At 38.5% G+C, this 26,887-nt stretch overlaps 1 protein-coding gene across 1 annotated transcript; it reads left to right on the forward strand.

Annotated features, from left to right (window-relative positions):
• The first annotated feature begins 42 nt into the window (after nt 1-42).
• On the forward strand, nt 43-26,887 carry OTUD4 (OTU deubiquitinase 4). The gene is made up of 22 exons (XM_010075458.1): nt 43-207; nt 1,749-1,832; nt 4,796-4,846; nt 6,784-6,830; nt 8,121-8,193; nt 8,677-8,758; nt 9,558-9,696; nt 11,653-11,710; nt 12,099-12,216; nt 12,439-12,503; nt 13,133-13,233; nt 14,666-14,790; nt 14,888-15,068; nt 16,345-16,510; nt 17,877-17,997; nt 19,963-20,018; nt 20,564-20,647; nt 21,287-21,428; nt 22,470-22,549; nt 22,625-22,739; nt 23,406-23,446; nt 25,640-26,887. Exons 1-22 carry the CDS (start codon nt 43-45, stop codon nt 26,885-26,887), a joined length of 3,342 nt encoding a protein of 1,113 aa, XP_010073760.1.

Here is a 26,887-nt window from a genome sequence, read left to right on the forward strand (position 1 = left end):
TAGGAGAGGTGCGGCGATTCCCCACGGCGTGAAGCGGTAAACATGGAGGCGGCGTGCAAACCCGGCGGCGGGGAGCAGAGTCATCAAGGCAGCGGCATGGACGCCCCTGGGGAGGCTTCTATGGACTGCTACTTGCGATCTCAGGGCTTGTACAGGAAGAGAGTTGCGAAGGATGGATCTTGTCTTTTCAGGGCTGTGGCCGAGCAGGTAACTGCTTACGTAAACAAAGCTACTTTGCGTGAAAACATGGGAAGTGGATCTCATTAGTGGGTGATGAGTAGTGTTAAAATGTAGACAAGCATAGGTTAAGGTTATGCAGTTGTGTGCCAGGGAAAAAAAAAAAAATATATATACCTTGGAGGGGGGAAGAAGAGAAGTTCTGTGTGTCATGCCTTCTGTCATCAAGAAATGGTTACCTGTTTTGACCTTCCACTGCCTTCTCAGAGCATTTTTCAGTGTAAGATTTCAACATTAGGGTATGATTGCTTTGTATGAGGCTGTTTAAGAAACTGAATGTAGTGGAAAGAGCTGAAAAGCCTTGTTCTTAGTTTTGTTAATGAGTTTACTGTAAAATTAGAGAAAGTGAGTAATTTATTTTCAGTTCTTTCTGTTGAATTCCCCTCCCCCATTTCAGTGTTAAAGCAAGAAAGTGACAGCGTCATCTTGTCTTAAGTACAAACAAACAGCAGTGGGAGCTCTGGTGCTTCTGATTGTGGGAGCCCAGATTCCTGTGCTAATTATACATTGTTCACTTTTTTTTTTTTGAAAATTACTGAATTTATAAGTTCAGGCAAGCAAACACTGTTGTTCTGAAGTGAGCATTTTTTTTTTTTAAATTTCAAGGGAATAACCAGTGAATATACATTGATATTCTAATGTTTTTCATTAATATATAGATTATATAGATATATATACTCTCACACTCCAGTGTGTGTAGAACTTTTTTCCCAACTTTTAATTACATTTTTAAGATCCAGTTCTTATTTTATTAAAGGGAAGGCCTTTAATTCAGAGTTACTAGGTGTTAATCCACAAATTTGGCCTAATCTTTGTATTCACCATGCAGAAAAACTGAAGTCTGAATTTGGAAGTGTTTTAAATTGAGAGTAGTGCGTAAGGATTGCAAGAGAGGCTGCAATTTAAATTGACTGGAACCTCCCTATTTTTTAGTGAGGATGTAGCCAAAGTCACGTTAGAGGTAACTGAACGTATGATGAAAGTACCATTTTTCCAGTAGAGATTTGAACAGGAGGTAGAATGCAGGTGTCATATTGGGATCTGAATTCCTGGCTTCCAAATCAGTGTTTGGGCAACAGACCTACACCTCAAAGACAGGACAAAGTAACCCTGCACTTACATAGTTTTGGTTGGATTTCATTTGAACAAGTGCATGTTGGCAGTTGATTTCCTAGTCTGCTCCTGCAGTAATTTCTTCAATTAATTGAGGTCCTTTACAAAGGAGTCTGTTAAAGAATGACGACAAATGCTACTCCTTTCACTAGTAGATCCTCATAAAATTGAACATTTGTATTGAGTAAATGTGTGAATTCTGCAGTTATTTAATTGTTGATTAAGTAAATGAGGTTTCATCTGCATAAAGATGTTACTGAATGAACATGCATTTTAAATATTCTTAAAAATTAGCCCTATAGTATTACCAAGCCTAAATTTAGACAACACTACTATTTTTGAACATCATCAAGACTCTTAAAAAACAGTGTCACTTTTTTCTGTTTCTCCCTTTGTAGGTGTTACACTCTCAGTCTCGGCATATTGATGTTAGGATGGCTTGTGTAGACTATCTTCGGAAAAATAGGGAGAAATTTGAAGCAGTAAGTATTTTTATTTTCTTTGTGAGCATTTAAAATATTTTTACTTTATTCCTTCCTTTTTTCTGAGGTATATTCTGCTGTTTTTGACAGCATTTGTCATAGTCTATGCAGTTTGTACTAGTTGATAGTTTTTAAAGTGAGTGGTTTTTAAAGTAGTTGGCGCATATGTGGTAGTAACTAATTGTCATAAGCCCGGAGAAAGACCTGAATACTGCTTGGACTGGGGGTGTATGGGGTGTGAGGAGTGGGAAGAGTTTTTAATGCTCATTAAAAACCAACAAACTTTCTTAAACTGTAATAGTCTGTAGTGGAGCTACCAAAATCTGGATTTTATTGTAGTATAATGCCTGTTTTAATGAAGGTCATGAAATGTTCTTATTGTGCTGTTCAATTGCTTTGATGATACATAAGAGGTTTGACTGATAAGATGATAGACCCTGAAACAAATGTCACCAATTTATGTACTGCCACTGTAGTTTTTTTCTAAACATCTGTAATGAAGTTCTCCTTCATCAACCAGAGACATAAAATAATTTGATATTGATCTATATTTGGCCAATATTGTCAGTGTTATAAAATCATTTTTTCCTTCCTTTTAAAAGAGCAATAATGAATAATGGTGCTTCTGTTTGTGTTTGTATGTATTCTAGTTTATACACCATGTAACTGACTTCCAGGATAGCCAACACAGGAGTATGTGTAAGCATTTGTTACTAGAGGATTATTACTCAGATCTATTCTGTTCTAAATTTACCCAGAGTCAAAATAAAAAGGCTGTTTTAGATGCATGTTGGCATAGGGAAGAGAAGGAAAGCAGGAATAGGAGTGTGTGTATTTCCTGTAGTTTCTGACCAAGTGCCCTGTGCTCAAATGTGACTGATCACCGTTAATGTGGAAGTTGTAAATAATGACTGATTATACAAAAAATATGAATATTCAAAATGCGTGAATACAGTGAATTCCTCTGGGGGAGTGGAGCTCTTATGTGACTATTTCCATTTGCCAGGATTGACTGTTTCCAGTCTATCTTACCAACTTAGATCTCTCTCCTTTATTTTCTTTTTTATGTTATTTTTTTTCACTGCTGACTTTAATCCCTTTCTTTGCAGAATTACTCCACTCGCTCCAGTGTCTGCTTCTCTGTTTTTGTTTTGTTATTGCTTTGTGTAGTTTTTTGGAAATACCATGACCATTCTTGAGTCTGCATGTGTGGTGTTTCCCCTCCTCACTTCTGGCATCTTATCTGAGGAACTGCTCTGTCAACCCTAGCTGGTTTTACTGTCTTGGTCTCTCTCCTCCAAACTCCCAGATTTACTGTTCTTTTTTTCATCAGGCTTGACCCAAGTGGTGTAACCTCTTCTCTGTCTATCTTTGCTATACTTCTGAAAAGTCTCTTTTTAAAAAGTTTCCTGTAATTTTTCAGAATAAGTGTTTTGGAATAGGTGAGGTGTTTTAATCTCTCTTCTTGGTTCCTAGCGTTTCTACTCCCTCGGGTACCTCACTGCAGCTCTGCTGATCTCCTGTGCTCCCCATATCTCTTACTATACTTTGTATTTTCCATCTGGAATATAGCATTGTTAACGTATCTCTCTTAAAAAAAAAAACAAACCAACAACAAAAAAACCCCAAACAACTAATGCCTCTTTCCTAGTCTCTTAGTTCAACTATTTACTCATCTTCCTTCTTAGTAGTTGCACGCTAATGACATGTACGGGTGGTACTCATTGAAGTTCCTCTTCTCTCTGTGTATTGTAGCCATTTCAACTTGGATTTCTGTCTCTTTCATTCCACTGATAATGCTTTAACCAAAGTTTCAGGTGACTGTAACCACCATCTTAATTTTCACCTTCATCCTTTCTTGAAATGTTATCTTTGATTACTGCTGTCTTCTCTTCCTTCTCTTTTTTAACTCTTCAGTTTTCTCTGATAACTTCCTGGTGCACCTCCTTTCTTCCTCTGTGTATTATCTTTAATTTTGACACACAAATCAGCCGCTGTCTATGATCATGTTTTACTCATTCAACTTTTACCTTCATACCTGATTGCTTCTGTCTTAAAAATTTTGGCCAGACTTTTAAATTTTTCTCACAAACGACACTGTCCAGCTGGGTTCAGAATGCCTAAAGCAGAACTTTTAATCTCACTGCTCCTCTTGGTTTTCCTTATTACCTTGTTTTTTAATCACTATGAGTAAAGAGGCCATCTTGCTTGTCGCTGAAGTTCATAATGGGAGCTACTTCTTTGTTTGGACCTCTATTTTAACTAAATCACAAAGATTGTGTTTAAATACAGCCCTTTTGTTGGCCAGCATGGCTGAAACACTTTCAAGTGTCTCAATTATGGTAGCATCTTTCTCTGGCTTTGGCAAATGTGAATTTGGCCTCTCTGTGCATGTTAAGGAATGCAGCTGAAGGATTACTTAGCCTGGCCCTTACAGTGTAGCCCGATTGTTTGTATCCTTTCACTGAAAGTAAAAGCAGTTTGTTTGAAGTGATACAGAAAAGTGAAAAAGTGCTTTATGATTTGCTCATACTGTATCTTATCACTATTTGGGTACTACAGATACGTGACACTCATTTCTGGTTGTCCGTTGCTGCCTATTTCTTTTAACATGATACTCGAAGAAGCTCACGCATGATCTCTCCAGTGATGCATGTGTGGGATGAATTGTTCATAAACATCTACTTGACAGCATCTTTGCTTTCTTTACATCTCCCCTTTGGCTGCTGGATTTCTTTTGGGTTGTTTTAAGCTGTTTATGTGGTTATTTTCTGGAATACAGACCTATATGTTTGACCATTTGTTCCCTCCTCTCTGCATCACTTTGTACATAGATTGTACAAAGATTTGAGGGCAGGATAGTCTTACATTTCCAGGGGTACATTCCTATTGGTCATAGACTGGGGATTCCACATGCTATGGTAATAAAAATAACTAATTATTTTTTTTTTTTTTCAATACAGTTCATAGAGGGGCCATTTGAAGAATATTTAAAATGTTTGGAAAATCCACAGGTAAGTTTAACTTGGTTTATAATAGAAAGCAGTACTTTTTGTTGATAGGTAATTGGACTTTTTTCTCACAAATGTTTTTGAGCTTAAGAGGTCTTTGAATTATGTGAATATATTTTTTTATATGTAAATTTTACAGTATCTATTGTAAAATGATTTGGGGAGTTTTTTGTGTGTCTTGATTTAAATAAGTTATTCCTCCAAATTGTATCCAAATGTTTCTAGTCCCTGCAAATACCAACAAGCAGTGTTGCTTGCTTTTTCTTGAAGACAGCCTTGAATAAAGGTCTGAAAGTTTAGGTGATGAAAAGATAGTTACTGGTGTGGGGAATATTATAAACAGTAGCCACAGGCCCTTATGAAGATATTGACTGGAGCAAAATTAATTCCCTTCTCCCCCCCAATTTAATTTTATATCTTTATTAGGGAGTGAACAATTCATGTAAGCTGGGGTGGGGAGGGAAGAGGACTATCTAGTACAACATTGCAAATTCTGTTAATTTTTTTAGGTGTTTGTACATAAATTAAATTTTCCCCTCCTAGAAATCAAAGCCTGATTTTTAAAAATTCTTTTTTTCCCTGCCATGCCTACAGCATCCCTAGTTAGAATGGCAAACCATTTCAGTTTCTAAAATGAATGGTGGAAGGTAGAAAAAAGTGAATGCTAGCCTATTCTGCTTCTGTCTTGGTTCGTTTATTCCAGCTTTGTTAGTCAAATCCTGAGGTTATGTGATGTGCTAAATGGTAAATCATGCCACAATAACTTATTCTGCTTTGAACTATGACAGTGTAAATGGTTTACAGCACTGCACTGTGCATATAGAAAATGTCTTTTTCATATGTGTCTGCTAATGTTTAAAAAAAACTTTTTGAAAAATAAAACATACAGTAGCTTTTTTACATGATCATAGAAATTAATATTGTTATTCTAGATTTTAAAATTGCCATGACCATTTAAAAAATGATTTTAAAATAAAAGACTGCTACAAATTCCTGCCCAAAACTTAATTTCAGTTGTTTTTAATTTAGTAAGAATTAAAAAAAAAAACAAAACAAAACAAAAAAACAACCCCAAAACCAAAAAATGAGAAAGATCTGGTCACATACTGGAGCACAGTACAGCTGTTAGGCTGGTAGTGGAAGCACCAACTTTTACTTTTCAATTATTTGAAATGTATATGAGTCTGGGTTGTGGTGTTACGGACACTTCACTGTTTAGCAGTGTTACAGGGCAGATTTTTGGTCTGTTCTTCAGGTATGAATATACAGCTGCTTACGTGAGAAGTGCAACTACCTATCACAAGTTTAATTTGGCTGTTTGAAAGTGGTCAGTCTGCTTTGTGTTGGAGCACTTCATGAGACAATGTCAAGAGATTTGCATGGAAGTTGTCTGTGTTTTAGGCATGAGAGTTAAGCCTCGAGGTTCTCTTTCCAGTTCATGTGTAGCTAAAGGCCCAGAAAACCAGACAGTTTTGAAGGTAGAGTAACATTTTTGAAAGCACTTGATATATGTGATGCTCACTTTTTTTCAGAAATCACTTTTCAAAATCACTAGTTGTTGAACAAAAGAAAAAAATAAAAACACTATCATGTTTGAAAAGCGTACTCTTTAATGATGGACCTGCATTTTTGTGATTGTTTTTAGTTTTCTCAGTTTTCATACAGGTCAGTGTGGTCGATTGCCAGCTGGGGTTAAGACAGAACAATCAGTTTCTACTTTGTGGAAAAAAATCCCTCTAGTTTGTACCTCTTAACCTTACTGGAATATTTATTGTTAGTTTAAAAGACCTTCATATACAAAGTGTCTTAGGTGAACTCCAGACTGGGTGGTGATAGATCTATTTTTGACAATGATTTCTTGCTTCTCTTTGATCTACATATGAGGAAGTATAGTAGTTGTGTGTTTGAACTTGATTTTCTTTTTTTTTTTTCCTATACAGGAATGGGTTGGACAAGTAGAAATAAGTGCCCTTTCTCTTATGTACAAGTAAGAAAACGTTTAAATCTGCTTTTCTGAGATCAGTTTTGTTAGTTAATCATTTGGAACAGTAAAGATAGAATTGTATGTTATAGTGTAGTTCTCCAGAAAACTACAAACAGCTAAAAAAAAAAATAATTAAAAGTGTAGAATGTAAATTCTAAATTTGCTTAACTGTAGTAGCTCAACTCTTCATTTATGGTATTTTTAATCCTCTTAAATGTAATGAGGTACCAAAACTTAGTTTGCAGCAATAAAAATTTTCTAAACCTTCTTTGAAAAACTATGCTGGACTGATACCCTTGGTGATGAGTATCTGCCAGCACCTGCAACAGCATGCTATCCACTGGTTCAGTCCAAGCTTCCCAAAAAGTTTGTCTCCATTCTCTCAGTTGAAGAGACGACAGAGGGGTTTCTTTGCTGCTTTAAATCCAGCAATGTGAGTCTAATGAACAGAACATAGTGTTTGAGCCTAAACTTGCTGGAGTCTTTATCCAGAGAGAAAGGGAAAATGAGCCCTCTGAATGTCTTCTTTTACAGTGTATTATCCCTTTTAAAATGGAGGAAAAGATTCTTCTTGCTACGCATGAAATAAGAGACATGCAGAGGGCATGATTTTTGAAGGTGCTGGGGACTTGATTACAGTATCTGATCCTGAGGCAATGCCCACTGATGGGCTTTTGGGTTTTTTGGGCATGCTCCTTGGCACACTGTGGCAGCTGGGCCATCTTTTGAGAGCAGAAATGTTGTGTAGACCCTTCTGAGCATGACACCTTGGTTTGAGGGGCGAGCAGAGTTTCTGAGCGCAGACGCGGTCTGTTCTGTTAGCTAGCCTCTGTGCCCAGAGGGCTTCTTGCAGGTGTGTAATCTATTTGCTAGTACAGATTGAGCCTAAGCCGTTGCTCACCTTCCAGAAACTTGTTGCTGTTTCGTCTCTCTCTTCATAAAACCGACATCCTCTTTGTTCTGGTAGATTTCCAAATGACGAAAGTGTAGTGTATTTCTCCAGGACTGGGGAGCCATCTTCTTTCTAGACACAGCTCCAGAAGGTGGTGTCTGGAAGTTTGTTGTACTTGTTATTGGTTCTGTGCCTGTTACACCAGCACATCTTATTCTGTTATATTCTTTCATTAAAGTAAGCCTTCTTCTGACCAGTGATAGTTGTACTCATCTTCTTCAGTATGCTTTTCCACAAGGTGTTTTCTGTGGTCATGTGTGTTCCTTGAACTTGACTTGAATGTTCCAGTTTTTATTGATACAAATTTTTAAATGAATTCTTAATTCCTACTTTTTTCTCAGGAAAGATTTCATAATATACCGGGAACCAAATGCTTCTCCTTCACATGTAACTGAAAATGGCTTTTCTGATAAGGTAAAAAAAAAAAGTTTTATGGCTATTGTGAAAGACTGAATTAAGACTATTTTATAAACAGCAAATAGTTTCATTGAGTTTTATTATTCAACACAATGAAATACTCTGAGAATTCAACTTTAGAAGTTTCTTTAGTACATATTTAAGGCAGCTATTCTGTTAATACATGTAGCACTTATTTTTAAATGGATGGTCCATACTTGGGGTGTGGTATATCTTCCTAGTAATGTAGAATTATGTAAAAATCAATTTATAAGTGATGCTAACTCATGTAACTATCCCTGTCTTAAATTCTTTTTCACTGTTGGTCAAATTCTTTCTGGTTTAAAAGATGCCTGTTAAATATCTTGATTGTTTTATTGATACTTCGAGATCTTGAGAGATAACAAAGTGCATTGGTACATTAAATTGAATTTAAAAGGTAGTGCTCATATAAAAAATTGAGATGCAAAACCTAAAATATCTGTGTGCTTTCTTTGATAGGTATTGCTATGCTTCTCAAATGGGAACCACTATGATATTGTTTATCCCATAGAGTATTCAGAGAAGGCTGCTCTGTGCCAGTGTAAGTATTACGTTGTTTAGTCAAAAGCAAGTATTATTACCAAAAATCTTAGTGATCAGCGTGAGGTTTGAGGAAAAGGCTCTGTATGAAAGCTTATGTTCTTTAGTAGCTTAATTTTCCATTTGAATTGTCAATGACTGCATGATTTTGTGAGAGTGTGAATTCTTGTTGGGTCCTGATTCTTGACAAAGCAGATTATATACCAAGAGGAGAAGACTTATCTCGCTCTTTGAATCTGTGTGGTCTAATATAAACAGGAAATATTGGTGAACTAATTTATAATCTGTTGCATTATCTTTGGGCAGCATTCTGGTTTTAATTTTGTATTTCATACTGTGTTAGCAAGCTAATTGTTTATGTTAAAATTATCCTGGCATGTGTAACTTGTCACAGAAATCATGGGGATTCCACATGCCAAAAATAACTCTTAATGGATTATTGTTTTCATTACTAGATCGCAGAAATGCCCAAAGGTCCTAATCATGTTTGCTGTGTCACTGTGACACTCCCTACAAGGATTCTGGTTCTTCATGAAAAGTTTGCCTATGTGCAGAGTTACAAGGTTAAGGCCAAATTTGCCTGTCAGGAGACCTGATATCTAGGAGTTTCATGCATACCCATTAGGTCATAGTAGTTACAGTTGGGTTTTGCTTCTAATGCCTTCCCGGTTTTGGTTAACGTGTCAAAATGCTTGCTTGCTTTGATGGAAGTAATTTGAAATGCATCTGTAACGGTGGCATAAAATCTCATGTACCTTGTAATTGATTTTGCCCTTCCACTTTCTCCTCCCCTTCCCCAGCTCTGCTGTATGAGTTGCTGTATGAGAAAGTGTTTGATACAGATGTAAAAAAAATCATAGCAGAACTTAGTGCTGTTGGTACGACAGAGGAAAGTAGCAGTGATGTATCTGCGTCGGATTCAGATGATGACAACTACAGGTAAATGGGATTTAAAAGGTAATGTAAGATACCTATGGGCAATACATGTTAAATGAGTTTTCTGAATTTCTGGTGGGTAGTAGAATCTAACAGTTAGAGTTGAAAAACTTTACCAATCACTAAGAAGAGGAACACAAAGAGGTAAGGTTAGAACTATGAAAGAATGAAATATGCAATCTTTGCTGTATCAAAGGACGGGGTCCTGGTTCCTCTGTTTTTCCTGCAGTCTTGCTTTGGGTCTCTTTACGTAATGGAATATTGCCATTGCAACATGTTCCTCTTCCTGCTTAAAATAGCAGAGCCCTCTGGGAGAGCTGCCAGGGTGCCAGGCTGGCATAGTGAACTCCAAGAATTACTTGGCTTGCTCCAGAGCTACAGGCATCTAATCCAACTTGTATTGCTTCCACATCTGGGGGCTGAAATGCCTGCTTGAGGTGTAGCTAATGAAGACATAGAGATGTAGCTTGCTCTGTTTTGTTCTTTGATCTTAATGAAGTGATTATATTTGTGGATTTACATTCCTTTTGCTGGACCTGGATGCTGTAGCTAGCTTTGATATTTTGACCTACTGATTCCTTTTGCACACTTCAGTCTTTGACAGTGCCATTTTTGCATTTACATATTGGCAGTTTTTCTTCTATTTAATACTGTTCTTAAAACCCTGGCTTGTGTGAAATTCCACTGAAGCTATGGAGATTATGCTATATTAGTGCAGCATGCCCCCTTTTCCTGTGAATGTCTAAAGTCCTTTCTGGGGGCTCTGCTGTAGGCTGTGTGACAGTGTGGCAGAAGACATTCGTTGAGATGTTGGGAACTGATTTTTCTTCCTCAAGCTGGAAACAACAGAAAGGAAGACGATAGAAATCATCATAGAAGGAAAACCAAGTTCTGGGAGAGGGATTAGCTTCCTTTCTTGTTTGGAAAAAAGAAATGCTAAGGAACATTTCCAGTTAAAATACAAAATATTTCTGCCTCGGGGAACAATTATTGTAGTTAAATGTCAGAGGGTGGAAACCTTCTCTATTCCCTTCTGTTCTTGGAGTTTTCCTGGGCTTCGTATGCAGTAGCATTACCCTATATCTTTGGGATTTGTAAGCAAAATAGACTGCTAACTTCCATAACACCTTTGTAAATGAAGGTCATATACTCACTCGAGACTATCAAACACAATGTTTTTGATTTAAACCGTATGTTTTATGACGCAAGAGCTAGCGCGTATGACTCTTGACCTAGTTAACCCAAATTACAAATGCTTTGCTGTGTTTGTGAAGTCTTAAATTTTTTGCTTGTTTTACAATTGACTTCAGCTTATTTCATTACTTAGTTTTCCGGAAGATCTTTGTTCCTTTTATAAATGTGAGCTTTTCAGTTATGTTTTCATTAAATGTAATAGTTCATTTTGGTTTTGTTTTGGAAGAAGTTAATGCAGACAGTTGCCTGCTACTGCTCTAGGGAAAAATACTTGTTTTTTCTTTGTGGAAAGTAATGTTCCAACAGTCAGGTGTAAAGAATAAGAGTAATTTAGAGTGCCTGATGCCATTAACTAATGGAGTGGTTTTTGGTTTTGGGATTTTTTTTTTAATGTCTGCTTTTGCTATGTTTTTCTTGCATAGTCGCAAAAATTTCAGAGGAATTCTTTGTTTCTGTTGTCTGCCCTCCTGGTTTTTTTTTTTTCCTTAATTGATGGCTGAGTCCATACACGTTAGACTTCCTAAAACTTGTACTCTGAAACAAAAATCTTTATTTTTAGCTTTATATGGTATAGAAATGTTGTTCTTGTTTTAGACTTAGGTTTTTTATTTTAAGAGATGAAGATGTTCTGTGGCATGCTTAATGTGGAAAAATATGTAGAGAGTTGGTAGCATCAATATTTTTATCCTCTTTCAAGATGTTTCTTACCTGATTTCCAGGCCTTCTTAATATTATATTACCACAGCTCCTTCTGTCCTTTTGCAGAAGTAAAGCCACAACAGTTAGTGATATGAATGGATTGAAGTCTCTTTCTGGCAACAAGGTATTTATAAGTTAAGAATTATTTTCTTCCTGGTGACCCGTACACCAGCTGTATTTTTTCAGTGTTGAATGTTCATGAGATAGTCTTGAGTTTCTTTCTAGTTTTCTTAACACACAATATCTTGAAATCTGCTTATTTCTTTGCAAAGTAATGTTTGCTTCTGATGTGTGACAAGATGGATAGTGTCCTTTTTAATGTTGCTTAGTTCTTAATTTTGTTCTGGTATGGTTAAAAGAACACCATTGAATTGTTTTTTCAAAGCTTTTTATGCTCTATGTGTTTTCAGCTTTTTTATACTTCAGTTTAAAGCTTGAGTACTGTGACTGAAAAATGGAAAACTAAATGTTCATGTAGTTGACCATCTAGCACTTTGTTCTGTTTCATACAGCACCTTAAGAGCAATGGGAATCCCACCTTGTTGGTCTTGCCTAAAAAAGTTCTTAAATCACTCAATCCATCAGTTTACAGAAATGTTGAATATGATGTTTGGCTCCAGTCCAAATGGGGTAAGTAACCGAATACTTAAAAGTTCCAACTTTTGCAAGCTGATAAGTGGAGCCCTTGTGAAGAACAGTGATGAAAATGGCAGTTTGGGTCTAGGCAGTGGTCTTCCTCACATGGGTCAGTGTGCAGACTTAGGGCTTGAACTACTGGTTTGCAGTTTTACTGCATCAAGAAAGTAACTCTTTGATGTGTTTAACAGTGTATTGCTGCTAATGTATTTACAGATCAGCAAAAACAAGATTTTTCTATTGCTGCTGGCATGCAATACTCAGTTGGAGATAAATGTAAAGTAAGTAGTACTGAATTATAGTTTATTGAGACATTAAACATTTTGCTCAAGAGGCCAATTTTCTCTCTTTGTTAACTATTTTGATATATAATTGTTACTCTCTAAATATTCTTTACTTGTGTCTTCAACTGTGCATATGCTAGTTATGTAGCTGTTGGTGGTATTTGTGACTTATAGCATACATGCAGAAAAGCCATGTAATAAAACATCTGATCAGTGCAATTTCACTGCATTAGCAAGTCACAAGGTTAACTTCAAAAGTGTATTTACTAACATGGCTGTGGACCTTAATGTTAAGTATGCAAATTCAGCTTTCCTGAAAAGCCTAGGCACACTGATTACTTTTAACTTTCTCCTGTAGTTTTGAAAGATGTTTCATTAGGTAGCGCTACTTGGCAAGCCTTCTGGTTTGTTTTTTAAATAGTATTTTTATTTATTTTTGAAGAAGTGATATGGATTGAAAGTTTGCTTTTGATACGTGTACTGAATTACATCTTGTTATTTCTCAGGTCTTCTGTTGCCCAGATGAAATGTTTTATTTTAACATTGCTGATAACTGAAAGAGTTACGTCCTCTCATTGTCACCTTTGAAGCTAATGCACCTTTTTTTCTTTTTTTTTTTTCCTTAGGTGCGCTTAGACCATAATGGGAAATTTTATAATGCCCATATTCAAGAAGTTTGTTCAGAGAATGGGCCAGTTGTTGTATTTGTAGAAGAGCTTGGAGCAAAGTAAGTGCATAATCTCCTTTGGAAACAAGTGTCAAACTGAACCTTGGTAATGGCAGCATAACTTTAGTTCAGAGTTAATTTCAGCCCCCGAAGTGTATCTGCTTCTTTACTTGAAGCAATAGTACTACAAAATTAAGAAAACAACGTATTAAATAAAAAAAGGAAAAAAGGGATTCTCCATTAATTGTCACTTCAGACATTTTTCTTGTACTATGTAGTCTGCATATTACTTGCAGAGTAAAACAGGAACTACATTAATATTATATTTTTTTTTTTCTGCACAATATTCAACCCTAAACAGATAGACGCCATCCTAACTAAGTGGTACCTTTTTGCTTAATAATTAGATGATAGATTTGTGACAAGCCTTTCATATTAAAAGGCTCATCAAAGCACCTAGCTTCTCTGGTTGAGTAGCTCTGCCTGATTTGATTCAGAGTGCCAAATTCCGGTTTAGATCAATGTCATCTTTGGCCTACCTTTGTACAAACTAACTGTTTAAAGTTGTTGGGGGTTGTGGGGTTTTTTTTGTGCTGTTGTTTGGCTGGTTTTGTTGCTTTTTTTCTGGGTAGTGGTGGTGCTTTGGGGTTTTTGTTTTTTTGGGTTTTTTTGACATCCTGAGCTTTGCTATAAGTTCTGTAACTCTTCTGGGGCAAAAACCCCACAGTTGAGCGTAGTTTGGGAAGACGAAGCACTTCAAGGTAAATGAGGGAAGGAGAAAGATTCCCATTAATCTCATGCAATCTCCTTCTGTAAAAAAAAACAAACCACAACAAAAAAACCAAACAAAAAAACCCCAAAAACCAACCAAAAAAACAAAACAAAAAAAACCCCCACAAAAAACCAAACCACACCCAACCAACCAAAAAACCAAAACCCCCAAATTTTGTGAAATCTGGAGATTGTCTTGCAGTTTGTTCCCTTTTAAAATTGAGATTTAACCTGATTTGAACAGTCTATTGTAGCTTTGAATGTCTTCCTTTCAAATAATGTAAAAAGTTGCTTGGACATCCTACAGCATCCTGAATTACAAATGCAATAATTGCTCTGGGATATAAGCCACCAATATGATGTTTTTCAATCTTGACATCTATTGCACTGTTTGTGATAAACTTACCTGTTGAGTATATCGCTTTTTCTCATCATTCTCCTTTTCTCACTGCCCTGAAGAATACTCATGTCACAAATGGCTGATCATTCTTTATTGGCTAAGTCTGCATCGGCTTATCAGAGATTTTTTTTCTTTTTTTGAAAAAAGGTTTGTTCTTTTTTTCTACACATTGCTTGAGTGGAATCATAACAAACAAAGGACCTTGCAGTGGTCTCAAAAACTGAAAGATCCATCAGTCCTAGTAAACATATGGTATTAATTTATGCAGGTCCCAGTCTGGTCTTTAAGATGTTTTCCCCTCTATAATTCCTTGTTTCGTAGGCATGCTGTCTCACTGAAGAGCCTTAAACCTCTTCCACAGACCTCTCCTATGGAGGGCTGGAACACTGTGCCAGGGAAGAAGATGAAAAAGCTTTTCCCAACATGGGGGCAGAATGCTCAGCCCGGTAGGATTTTACCTGTCTTTGTGCAGCAGAATCTTTGTTGTCAGATGTTTTGTCCCGAGGACCTTAATAAAAATATGTTTGCACGTCCTTATCACAGATGCTGATTGCAGAGGGCCAAAGAATCAGAGCAAGTCAATAAAACCCCAGTCAGCGCTACCTCCTCGACTTCAGCATACTGTGGGAACCAGGCAGCATCAGTACTTGGGTTCTGCACCCCAACCTCATCAGACCTCAACTGAGCAAAAAGCTCTGGGCAGGAGTCCTTCTCAAACCATAAGGTAAAACTGCGAACAACATCTTTCTTACCTTCAACTCTAGCTGAGCTTCTTGGAGCCCAGCTCTTTGCTTCAGATACGTCCAGAATGCTCTTTTGAAATATGTTGCCATTGAATTATTAAGAAGTGTTCCATAAGAATACATAGAAGCACAGGAAAAATAATTTTTTTTTTTTTTTTTTGTTAAAAAACCCCAACTTTTCAAAACTGCTAGCGTTGTGAGTTCCCACTTTTTTTCTTGCATGGCAGCGTCTCCTCGGGAAGCATCATGTACAAAACTACAGTTTCTTCTTGGAAAGTGAATGTTGTGGGTTTTGGGGGGTTTTTTTTGGTGTGTGTGTGGTGTGTGGGTTTTTTTTGTTTTTTTTTTTTTTCTCTCCTGGTTGGGGCTGAAATAGTGTTGCAAGTAGTGCTTCTTGAGCATGGCTAAGACTGTCCCTCAGCTTCTGCAGAGCCTGTCATAGTGGACTGCTTCGTGTTGTGGCTGATCACTTGACGAAGTACAAGAACAGCATTTTGCTTACATTTGTTGGTAGTGATTTTTTGGCTCATTGTGCTGCTGCAGCAGAGTTCTGTTTTCATCATTGCTACTCTTCTTCTAACCTGTCTAACAGACCATTCTGTACTTGGCTACAAACCCAAACTCTTCATGTTTTATTCTGTCACTTTTCTGTATTGTAACTCCTTGTGGAATAAATGGGACTGAGGTGTCTTTGGAGGCTGGCACATGCAACATTTTAAGGGCCTTTTTCTTCCCCTTTAACCTAAATACATGAGTATCCTTAAAAAGTTTAGTTAAGTAATTCATAATGCTCAGTGATGTTCACTTTGTGTAGTGATGCTTCAGACATGGGAAAATGGATTATAATTTTCCTTTTGTTGCTGTATTTACAGAAATCTTCCTCAGCTTTCTCTTGCATGCTCATAGATAGCAGATGGAAGGTGGTCAGTTCTCAGTTGGCACAGAAATGGATTAGATCACTTGATGTAGGGATTTGATTTTTTAACTATGATCTAATAAGTACCATTTGTTATAAGGTCTTTCAAAATTGTATTGGACTGAGTAAATCGTGGATAAAATCCATTCTTTCCTTTTCTTAAGTCTTATGCATATGGGTAACTTGCAATAGGCAGAAAGGGATCTGGTTTATGTGGAAACACATAAGCAGTAGTATATAATTATTTCTTTCTTTTAAACCGTGACTTTGTATTCTGTTTGATACTGGTGATAATTGAATTTATTTGTCAAAGCGATCCTGTTTCATTTTTTCCTTTACAGAAAACCAGACCGTGAGAGAACTGAGGATCTGAACCACGGCAGCAGAGACTGTAACTACTTTGGCCTTTCTCCGGAGGAACGCAGGGAGAAACAGGCTATCGAAGAATCTCGTTCGCTCTATGAGATCCAGCAGAGGGATGAGCAAGCTTTTCCTGCTCTTTCCAATGTATGCCTTTTTTTCATTGTAATTAATAGTGCGTTTTTCATATTTGTTCATGAACCTTTAATTAGCAGTTGTTGCTTTGCTGACCTTGCATTACAATACAGTTCAAAAGTTAAGGATTTTTTTTCTTCGCACTAGCTTTCTACATGGAAATATGTGAATCAGCAGTGCTCTGTGTATTCAAGATAAGACACATACATAGTAGTTTCCCCTGGGAATAATTAATGTCTGCTATGTATGGTTCTTTAGGCATATAAATATGGTAGAGACATGAGCTTCTGAAGCTCTGGGCTTCTTTCTTCCTGTTCCTCCTGTCTTTGGAAGGCTTTGCACTCCCCTACAGTTACTCACATGTTGTCTCTTTCTTGTACGGGGGGAGCAAACTTAAAGGTGAAGACAGAACTTGCTCTGAAGTACAGTGTAATGCTGAGAAATGGCGCTGTAGTGCTTGAATGAGTATCCGAGGTGACTAGCTGATTGTTTCCAATTTGATTCACGTAAAACCTGTTTTATTTATAAGTGACTTTTCATTTTAGCCTGAGAACTTACTGGTATGAGAACTTGCCTGGTGTCATAAGTAATGCAGATTCTTTGTCAGATTTGCTCTTTTTCTATTGTGGAGCTGAGCTGCCTTCAGTGCACTTACCTATGTCTGAGGGAAGAATGTAGCCCTTAGATTTTGAGAGTTTGCTCTATTGATGCAGTTTTTTAAAGAAAGTGGATTGGAGTCTTAGCACATGCAGGGAGTGAGCAGATGCTGTGGGTAAAGAGCTGCTGCCTGCATGGGTTTGTTCTAGAGACTTGTGGGGCTTTTTGGATTTAAATCCTGGGGCGAACAGTAACGAGAACCAAGCTGGGAAGAATGAGTAGGTGAAAGATGGGCTTTGTGGAAGTGAGTTCCTGTGATGTACCTTTCACTTCTTGAGCAGTAATTACTTCTATTGGTATAATCAAGAAGAAATGTACAACTCTTCTACTCTGCAAAGAGCAGACTAAGACTGAAGCCTAGGCGACAGAGGTCTCTCCCTTTCTCTGAGCTGTGGTTAACAGTATGCTTGCTGTATTTGCTCACCTGTGGAAGGAGGATGTGGTTTTTGAAGCAGATATTGTCTGAGTGAGGCAGGTTTTGTTTGTCGTGCAAACTAATGACAGGAATGCTTTGAAAGGACACTGTGAAATTTAACAATGAATGAAAGAGTGGATGAATCTGAATGGAACTGATTAAGACTGCTTTTTCCTCCCCTCACCTTTCTTAGTACTGCAGAGATAAGTGTTATGTATCATGAAGGCATAATAGTATCAGATGATGGTGAAGTGTTATCATACTTGCTGTATACATTCATATTGCTACTTTTGTAAACTTCTTCAGAATCAGTCAGTCTGTCAGGCTGCAACACAGACTGTGGATAACTTAAACCAGAAAAAATTCTCAAATAATGAGAGAAGAAACAGCAAGTGGGCAGCAGAGGTGGAGGAACAGAAGGATAAAGGTAAAAATAAATGTTTTTAGATCAAGGCTTTTTTTTTGTTTGTTTGCTTGTTTTTATTACCAGTCTGGGAATTTATTCAAGATGGAGTGACTGTTCAGGCAATGAAGGGGAAAATTATCATAAGGAATAGTGCCAAACTAAGTTACGCTCAAGGTAGCGAAGGTGTGGTTGGGGAAGGAAGTATGTATTTTCCTGCTTTGTGAGGGTGGCTGGGAAAGCAGGCTCCTTGCTGGGATTTTTGTAGATAAGTAGATGCTGTTAAAATTCCAGTGAGTGTGGCAAAAAGTGGGAGGAGTATTTCGAGTGCCTACTGGAATCAGTTAAGAGAAAAGCAGGTAAAAGTACTCAGTGTGGCATGGTTGAGAATTAGCATACAATGGTGCATAAAGAGGGGGGAAGATGGTGTACAGAAGAGTTGACAAATGCCCCCTGTTTAGAAAGAGCTTCACATGGTCAAAATCTGTTTGAGTTTTCTCCCTACCCTCTTTACTCTTTAGCTTCTCTGCGTTGACTCCAAGCTTTTCCTCTTCTGTGAGGAAGTGGAACAGGCAGTAATAGATGAAAGCTGTGGCTGTCAGGAGACAGTAAATCTTTGCTAAATGCAATTGATAGTATTTTATTTATTTATTTTTGTCCTGTCAGCTTTGCCATAACTAAAACACCATATTTGGAAGCATAGCTGCTTCTGCCTTTTTTTCCTTTCCCCTGACTAAATAAAATTCAAACTCTTTAGCCTCCTCTTAGGAAGCTGTTCCTTCCTTCCATTTTTAATTTTTTTTTTGTTCCCTTACCTCTGGCAACGGCAGCACCATTGCTGTTGTGTGTTTATGGTGCTTGGGTTTCTTGGTCCCTCTTAAAACATGTAATGCCTTCTTGAATGGTTTCACAAGGACTGATGTTACCTATTTTTCATTTCCCAAACATCTGAAAACTTGTTTAATTTGAAAACTTGTTTCATCAGCAATGCCAAAAAGAATGTTCATGTAGAGAAAGCTCTTTACTACAGCATCATGATAGATTTTGCTGAAGTGCATGGCATCTACAGCTTTCTTTTTTTTTTTTTTTTTGATCCTCTGGATTGCGTTGCTTGTTCTGAAACCAGGTTAAAAATCTTACGGGAATAAACTGTACTTCCTTCTGAGTATTTTGAGATTTCTCTTGGTTCTTGGGGGTTGGCAGTAATTCTCATCATCAATGTTGTTTTAATTTACGTTGTTGTCTAGTTGTGATGATGCATATACTAAGCTTTTAAAAAGTACGGATCTATTTAGTGGCTACTATTAAACTTATGTCCATGAATTTGATGGACAAGCAGTGATAACCAAATTTGAACATAAGCTAGAATGTGAAGAACTTGCATGGATCTTAGTATATAAGGTTATGCCATGACTGTTTCTTGAAACACCCTCTTTACCAAGTGTTTGCTGGTGCTCAAGAAACTAATTTTTTTGCATCAGTCTGAAAACTTTCTAGATCTTTTGAACTACTGAAATCTCCTAAACTGATCTGTCTTTTACTCAGTCAAAAGTAGGGAAGGCTTTATGCTTCGGTTTTCTTAACACTTGAATATGGAAAGAGAGATCAAAACATTGTCACTTTAATCAAAGTACACTTATTTTTCACTAGGAGGGATTTAGGATGAATGATATGTGTTTAAAGAGACAGATACATTTATTTCCTGCTTCCCTCAATCATGACCAAAATGGTTAATGAACATCAGTAACGAACTCCTGGAGAGCTTTAAAAACCAAGGTTGAAGTAGCTGCTCTGTTACTGCCCTAGCAACTGTTTATTGTAGGATGCTTTTGGTAAAAATTGAAGTTTAAGTTTTCTGAAGTAATGTGTGCTGAGGTAGGTTTTGTTTTGAAGGTTTAACTTTGGAAAGACAAACTTTAACTGGCTTAAGTTGTGCTAGCCATAAATGGTGTAATGGTTCATTTACTAGGTTATGTCTTGGTGTTACAGAGTCAAATTCCAGGCAGATCCACTTAAGTCAGAAGCTTGAGCCAAATTCATCTGAGGTAATTGTAAAGAAAAGACCAAATTTTTTTTTAATGTTATTGCTTCTCTGATACATGGTTAGCAGAGCAATAGCTGCCTTTAGAGCTGTGATTGCTGCTGCTTTACAGCTTTTAGTGAAATACTTCTAAGATCGGAGGCTTGTATTGCTGTCAGCTTTCCTCAGCCCCTGTAACCCATACTTACAGTCTCTCTGCAGTCTGAGTTCTCAGATCTGGGCTACTGAGAGTACTTACGAATCTGGATTTGTAATTGCTTACTACAGTTTGTACTTTCAGTGTAATGGAACCACAGAAGATTTGATGTTTACTAATAGCTACTGTGCTTGCTAACAGACCATGATCTCTGAAGTTCAGTGAAGATTTGTGGCCTCCTGTTGGCTTTTAACCTTTGCTGTCCTTTCAATGAGAAAATGTTACACTAGTATCATAGTGATGGGGTGCTTAGCCCACTTTGTATGTAGTGTGGTTTAATATCTTTGAATGCCTCTGAGAAGTAAATCTTACTATTAGACTAGCTGTGTCTGCTGTTTCTAACTTTGCTTTAGAAGAATAGTCAAGATGAGAGTTATCCGAAAGCTTCATCTCCTTTGGAACAAGTGAAAACAGATTCTCCAATTCTTGCTGAGCAAGTAAGAAATGTTTGTTGGATTTCATAGTTTTCCAGTCAGGAGACTTAAGACAAAGGGGAGCCTCATAACAGCCACACATGTATTATAATACTGGCTTTTAATTACATAGTAATTTCTGTGCTAGAATTTCATATTTACAGTTAGGAATCTGTTGTGTCCAACATAATGTAAAAGGACAACCTTTGATAGAGAAGTAAAAGTACATCCTTTCTCTTCTGAGGGAGGGATTATTTCTTATTTCTCTTCTAAGATAGCCATGCTTTTCACTGTAAATTCTTTACCTTTGTTTTTTCAGGTTTCTCCAAGGTTATTGGTAATAGTTTGGGAGGGTGGCTTTTCTTGATGGGAGAGACTAAATGTAATGCTTGTGCAGGTGGTTATAACACTGGTGGCTGTTAGTAGTACAGGCACGTTCTGGGTAGAGCTCAGCGCAGAGGCCTTCACACAGTGGTGTGACGTATCTCAGACCTCTCTTACATATACAGGCTGATACGTTACTAGTTTGTATTTTGCTGGGGTAATGGTGGTAGTGTGGACAATACTGAGTCATCAGGCCTTTCTTGGTAGAGGTCAGACATGTTAGGGGTCACCAACAATGGTGATTTAGAATAATTTAATGTGATCTCTTTGTTTTTATAGAACCTGACAGAATGCTTACCAAGCGTAACTCCAACACCCTCATCACCAGTCTTTTCTGAGGTGCATTTACCTCCAGCAGTGCCTTCTGTACCAGCCATCGTGCCAGCTTGGCCAAGCGAGCCAACAACCTATGGACCAGCAGGTGTGAAGAAATATTAATGTAGAACAGAAATTACTAACCCTGAAAGATACTTTAACAGTCTTGCTAAATTGAAGATGCCTCCAGGAGACACTGTTTCATATATCTTCACATCCCAAAGGCAGTTATTTATGGCATGTAGTTTCTCAGTGCTGAAAGATAGTGACAGTTCTAGTAGATCTTTGCCTGTACACACAGTTTGCTATATTCCCTGTCTGAAGGTGGAAGAGGGATGTGTAGTCAATTCTGTTTTTCTCCTGAGTGGGATAGCATTGAGTTCTGAGGGGGCTTATTCTGAGGAGCGGCTTAAGGTAGAACACAGTGTCACCATATTGAAGCTTGACATGTGTTTGTGCTCTGTGCCCCATGTAATGAGCTCCTTGATTTGCTGTGCACTCAGCTTGGGTCTGGTATGCCTGGAGTTAATGAGATCTGTTTGGCCCTGAGCTGCGAAAGCCATGTAGTGGTTTTTCTGTGCTGTATGGATCTTCTGTTAAATGGAGTTAGCTTAGATTGAATATCACGCCTTAGATCAGGTGCTGTATTTTATCCTGCTGCTGTGTTTCTGTACAAGAACTAGCTTTCATGCTCACATGATACTTTAGGGACAGTAATAATCCTGTCATACATGGCTGCATCTGTGACAGAAGATGCATAGCCCAGTCAATGTGAGCTCAGATTCAAAGCTGACTGTAAATGACTAGTCAGAATGAAAACTGCAGAGATTTACTTCTAAGTTTCAGTTCCCCCCCCCCCCTTTTTTTCCCCTTCCTATTTCCTTATGGAATTCATAATTTTAAAAATAAATATGGGAAGGGTTTAATTATTCCTGGAAAGTTCAACAGTTTCACTCTTTCTGAAAACTATTCTCTCCATGTAGCCAAATCTTGTTTGTAACTTCCCAACTCAGAGGAATTCCCTCATGTCTTCCTGAATACTTTCTTTTTTTTTCAGTCTTTTGAAACTTGCTTTCCCACTGTCATTTTCTTTTGTGATTAGATATAACTGAGCTATATATGTATATGTGTGGTTTTTTTCCCTTAGGTATTCCAGCCCAAATACCTGCTTCTTCATTGATGCCAGCCCCAGCAACGGGACCTGACTCTATTGTATCACAGGCTCAGGTAACATCTGCTTCAGTTGCTGGAGTTCCTGTGTCGATACAAGCCGTTAACCAGCCCTTAATGCCTTTGCCTCAGACTCTGAATCCTTATCAGGATCCGCTATACCCTGGATTCCCTTTCAGTGAAAAGGGAGAAAGAGCTGTTGCACCCTCTTACTCCCTGTGCAATACTGGGGAAGACTTACCTAAAGGTGAGAAGCTAGATGAAGGTCTGGGTTTTATACCATTTTTCTTAAAATGTAGATAACTTCTTTGATGTTGTTGGTAGTCTGTGTCAAAAGATCTAATTGTTGTCTTTCCATGATTTAAGGCGAGGGAGGGAATATTGAACAGAACTGTAACTCTTTAGTGTGTGTTGCTAACATGTGAGTATTTTAAGTGCTTACACCTGGAAATCTGATACGATAATTTCATGGCTCTTAGCTTAACCCACCATAACTTGAGGTTTTATGAACATAAAGGATTTTCTTTGGAGAACTTCCTTTTACAGTAACAGGTTTTCTCTTGTAATCAAAAGCTTGGAAGCTGTTGAGCATTTCCTTACTGGTCTGGGAAAATACAGGGTTTGGCATACTACAAATACGGAATATGCTCACAAAGAACATATGTCTAACTGCACGGTGTTGCTTGCTTACTGAACTGTTTCTTGAAAAACTAGTTCAGTTCCACAAACTGCTAAAACTGCAATTTAAACTGCTGTTGTTATAGATATCTCACTGGTGAAAAACCACCCCAAATGAATCAAAGACATGCAAGCACCAACTCTACCAAAACAGGACTTTATGCAGGGAATAATTTTTTGGATCAGATTAAGTATATTTTAGGTCCTCATAGATCTTTCTCTGTTTTTTTCCTAGATAAGAATATTCTTAGATTTTTCTTCAATCTTGGTGTGAAGGTAACTCTTCAAATTTATGTATGTTTTTGTGTTATACCACAAAATCTGGAATCTGTGTTTTGTATTTGGTGGTACTTACAATGCAGAAGTTTGGTTGCTGCAGCTGTACACTTTAAGTCCATCTTTAAATTTGAAATACTTTCTTATTTTGTCTTCTGTTAACTGGGATCCCAGCACAGGTCCACACTGCAGTTCAAGTCAACAGAAATAAATTTTATCTCAACAGTGACAGTGAGAACTATTGGCTTTTACCTCTAGCTATATACAGTTGACAGAAGTTGTGCTTTTCAAATTCACAGGTACACCACTGAGAGTTGAAAGATGCATTATTTGGGCAGCAGTGTACAGTAACAGGGAAACGCCCTTTGACTATGTCCATGTACTGGCAAAGCCATTGCAGTACAAATCCGTAGCGTGTCTTTCTCTGGGGACACTCCCTTAACTAACCTGCACGTCTGTCCTTTCTGCTCAGGTTCAGGACAACAGTATTTTACTTTTAACCTTGGAAGTAATTGTAGTAGTGGTTGATGTGTATGTGTGGTGCGAATCTGTGTGTGTGGCTGGGCAAGAGGCTCATCCAAAGAGGCAACACTTTCCGTTTCTTGGTAAGGACTAGTTGTTTCCTTAGTTTCTCCCTTCTGCACATAAAAATGTTCCTTTTTTACCTTCTCTCATGCCTTCTGTCAGGCAAACTAGTTCGGAAAAGGTGCCAAGAGCTCTCAGACTTATTCCACATGACTTTGGCCATAAGTAATGATTTTCTTCAGTGTTTGTGTATGGAAAGAGGGAATGTTCATCACAACTTAGAAAGTAAATTTAGATTTAATAACATGAGTGCCTAATACAAGTCTCTTTGCTTAACAGAAAATCTGTAAGTCATTAGCAAGTGCCACTGCAGTATATTTAAACAGCATTTGTTGCTTAAGCCTATATAGTTTTGTGACTCTCCTTACTTGGACTCAGTATTATTTAGGACACAGTCTGTCATTTGGGGCTTCAGCACCATCTGTTGGTCAAAGTACCATGTTTCAGTAGGCGTGCTCCTCAGCTGCTCACCAGATGGGGTGGTAGATCCAGGAGCTCCTTTGTGGATTACCCTGCCCACTGCTTTGCTCCATGATCCTACCGTGCTGTTGTCCGCATCCGGGATGCTCGGTCAGAGTGAACCGACTCGTTCCCGCTGGGAGGAGGCCTGGGTGGGCTTCTCCGGATAGTTTGCTCCAGGGACTGTTTCTACAGATGGCACAGGCAAAACCCTGCCAGGTTGTGGGCTCTGCCCTCTACCTACTGCAGTGTTTTCTTAGACAGCCTTGTGCCTCCAGCAGCCTTGCGTGGTGTTCTGTATGCCCTAATATATGTATATTTGGCACATTATGTTATAAAGACATCCTACAGTGTTGCTCTTGGCACCATGTGCTGCTATGTATCGTAGTACAAACTCTGAGAATGTCACAGTGAGCTGCTGTGTGCTTGTTAGTTAACACAGGGACAGAGGAAGGGGAAGGGGGTCGCTGCCTGAGGTGGATGACTTCAGTATTGTGAACATAGCTCCTGTTCCCCAGCAGCACAGAAAAGGCTGCAGCTCAAAGTGGTGTGTTCACTGTGCGACTCCCACCAGTATCTGGAGTTTATTGTATATTCCAATGAAACCTGTCCCCCTACTTGACGAAAGGCTTTCAAAGAAAGCTGATCTGTGTGTTGGGTGAATATATACGGATTTCCATCTTTGCGAATTGTCCCTGAGGCAATGATCTGCTGGGGGGTCTTGCTGCAGTCTTTTTTTTTTTCTTTTTAAGTGAAAATATGTAGGATGTTTTGTTGTTTTGATTGTTATCCCTTAGAATTTTGAAAAGTGAGCTAGCAGGGCAAATTGCAGATGAATAATTGTGATTCTGGAAAATTAAATTGAAAGATGTATTATCAAATGCATAGTTAAAGCTTGACTTTGCAGCATCGTGTTTAACTATGTAGAAATTATGTGTCATAACTGTTGCCCATTTCAACTGCATTTGGAAGGAAAACAAAAAATGAGAACACAATCCTGGAGTCCTAGATATTCCTTAGAACTGTGGGCAGTTATTGTAAATAGAATTTCCTTTACTTCCTGTAATGAACTGTTTCAAAATGAGCTGTGTGCTGTTACATGTCTGAACATTCAAAAGACCAAATCCTGTTTTTTTTCCTGTCTTGCAGGCATACAGTTGTCCCATGTGGGCACCCCATTCTTACTTGTACCCCCTGCACCAGGCCTACTTAGCAGCTTGTAGAATGTACCCCAACGTGTCCCTTCCGGTGTATCCACACAACCCCTGGTTCCAGGAGGCTCCGCAGACCCAGAATGAAAATGAAACTGCACGAACAAACAGGCACTTTCCTCTTCAGAGCGAGGCCCCATCCAACGGTCAGATTCCACAGGTTGACAGTAGATCTCCGTCTCTGCCTCTGATCATACCTACAGCTCAAGTGTCAGAAAGTCAAGGACAGGTTTGTGTAGAACCAGAGAATCCAGTGCAAGCTCTTCATCCAAGCTATGAGGAGTCCCTGAGAGGGAAAAATATGTTCCCACAGCCACCCTTTGGACACAATCACTTCCTAGGAGCTGTTCCCATAGCACCTCCTTTCTTTCCTCACTTCTGGTATGGGTACCCAGTTCAAGGTTTCATTGAAAATTCAGTAGCAAGACCCAATGTTGTCATGTCACCTGAGGACAAAGAAGCAGCAGCAGCTAGCACCTCTGTGAATGTGTACATGGCTAAAGAATGCAGCCCTTCAGTCCCTCTGGTAAACTGCACAGAACAGCTCCAGAAGACTAACGGCAGCAGTGTCTCCAACACTGTGACATTCCCAGGGGCTAGCGCAAGGAGTGAACGCAGCGCCCCAAAAGAAGCTCCAGCTAGGGCACCTCAGTTGGACCAGACTTGTCCCTCGGCTTCTCCTGCTAAGCAAAAACCAGCTGGGCAGCAAAACCGTTCTCTGCAAATACCAGGGACAGAGAGGCAGACAGTGGTGCCCAACAGTCCACCACTGTTGGCAGAAGCACCAAAAAATGAACTGAAAAATACTGGTGCCAGTCGTAAGGAGAAGACTGATAAGGTCAGAGATTCCAGGGGTGCTGGCCATCTACAGATGGAAAGCAGGGCACAGAGAATGAGGGAAGAGAGCTCTGAAGACGAGAGTGAAGTCTCTGATATGCTGAGAAGCGGTAGATCCAAGCAATTTTATAACCAGACATACGGAGGAGGCAGAAGACCAAGACTTGAGGGGGGTTATTCTGGTAGGGGAGGACACCAGTTGCAAAAAAACGAGGAAGCCTGGAAAGGACCACCCAGCAGAGGCAGAGATGACGGCTACCAGTATCAGCGAAACTTCAGAGGGAGGCCGTACAGGAATGACAGGAGAAGGGCAACACTGGGAGATAATCAGAGGGGGCATCAAGCATAG

Source organism: Pterocles gutturalis, unplaced genomic scaffold, assembly GCF_000699245.1.
Source record: "Pterocles gutturalis isolate BGI_N339 unplaced genomic scaffold, ASM69924v1 scaffold27282, whole genome shotgun sequence".
Taxonomy (NCBI): Eukaryota; Metazoa; Chordata; class Aves; order Pterocliformes; family Pteroclidae; genus Pterocles; species Pterocles gutturalis.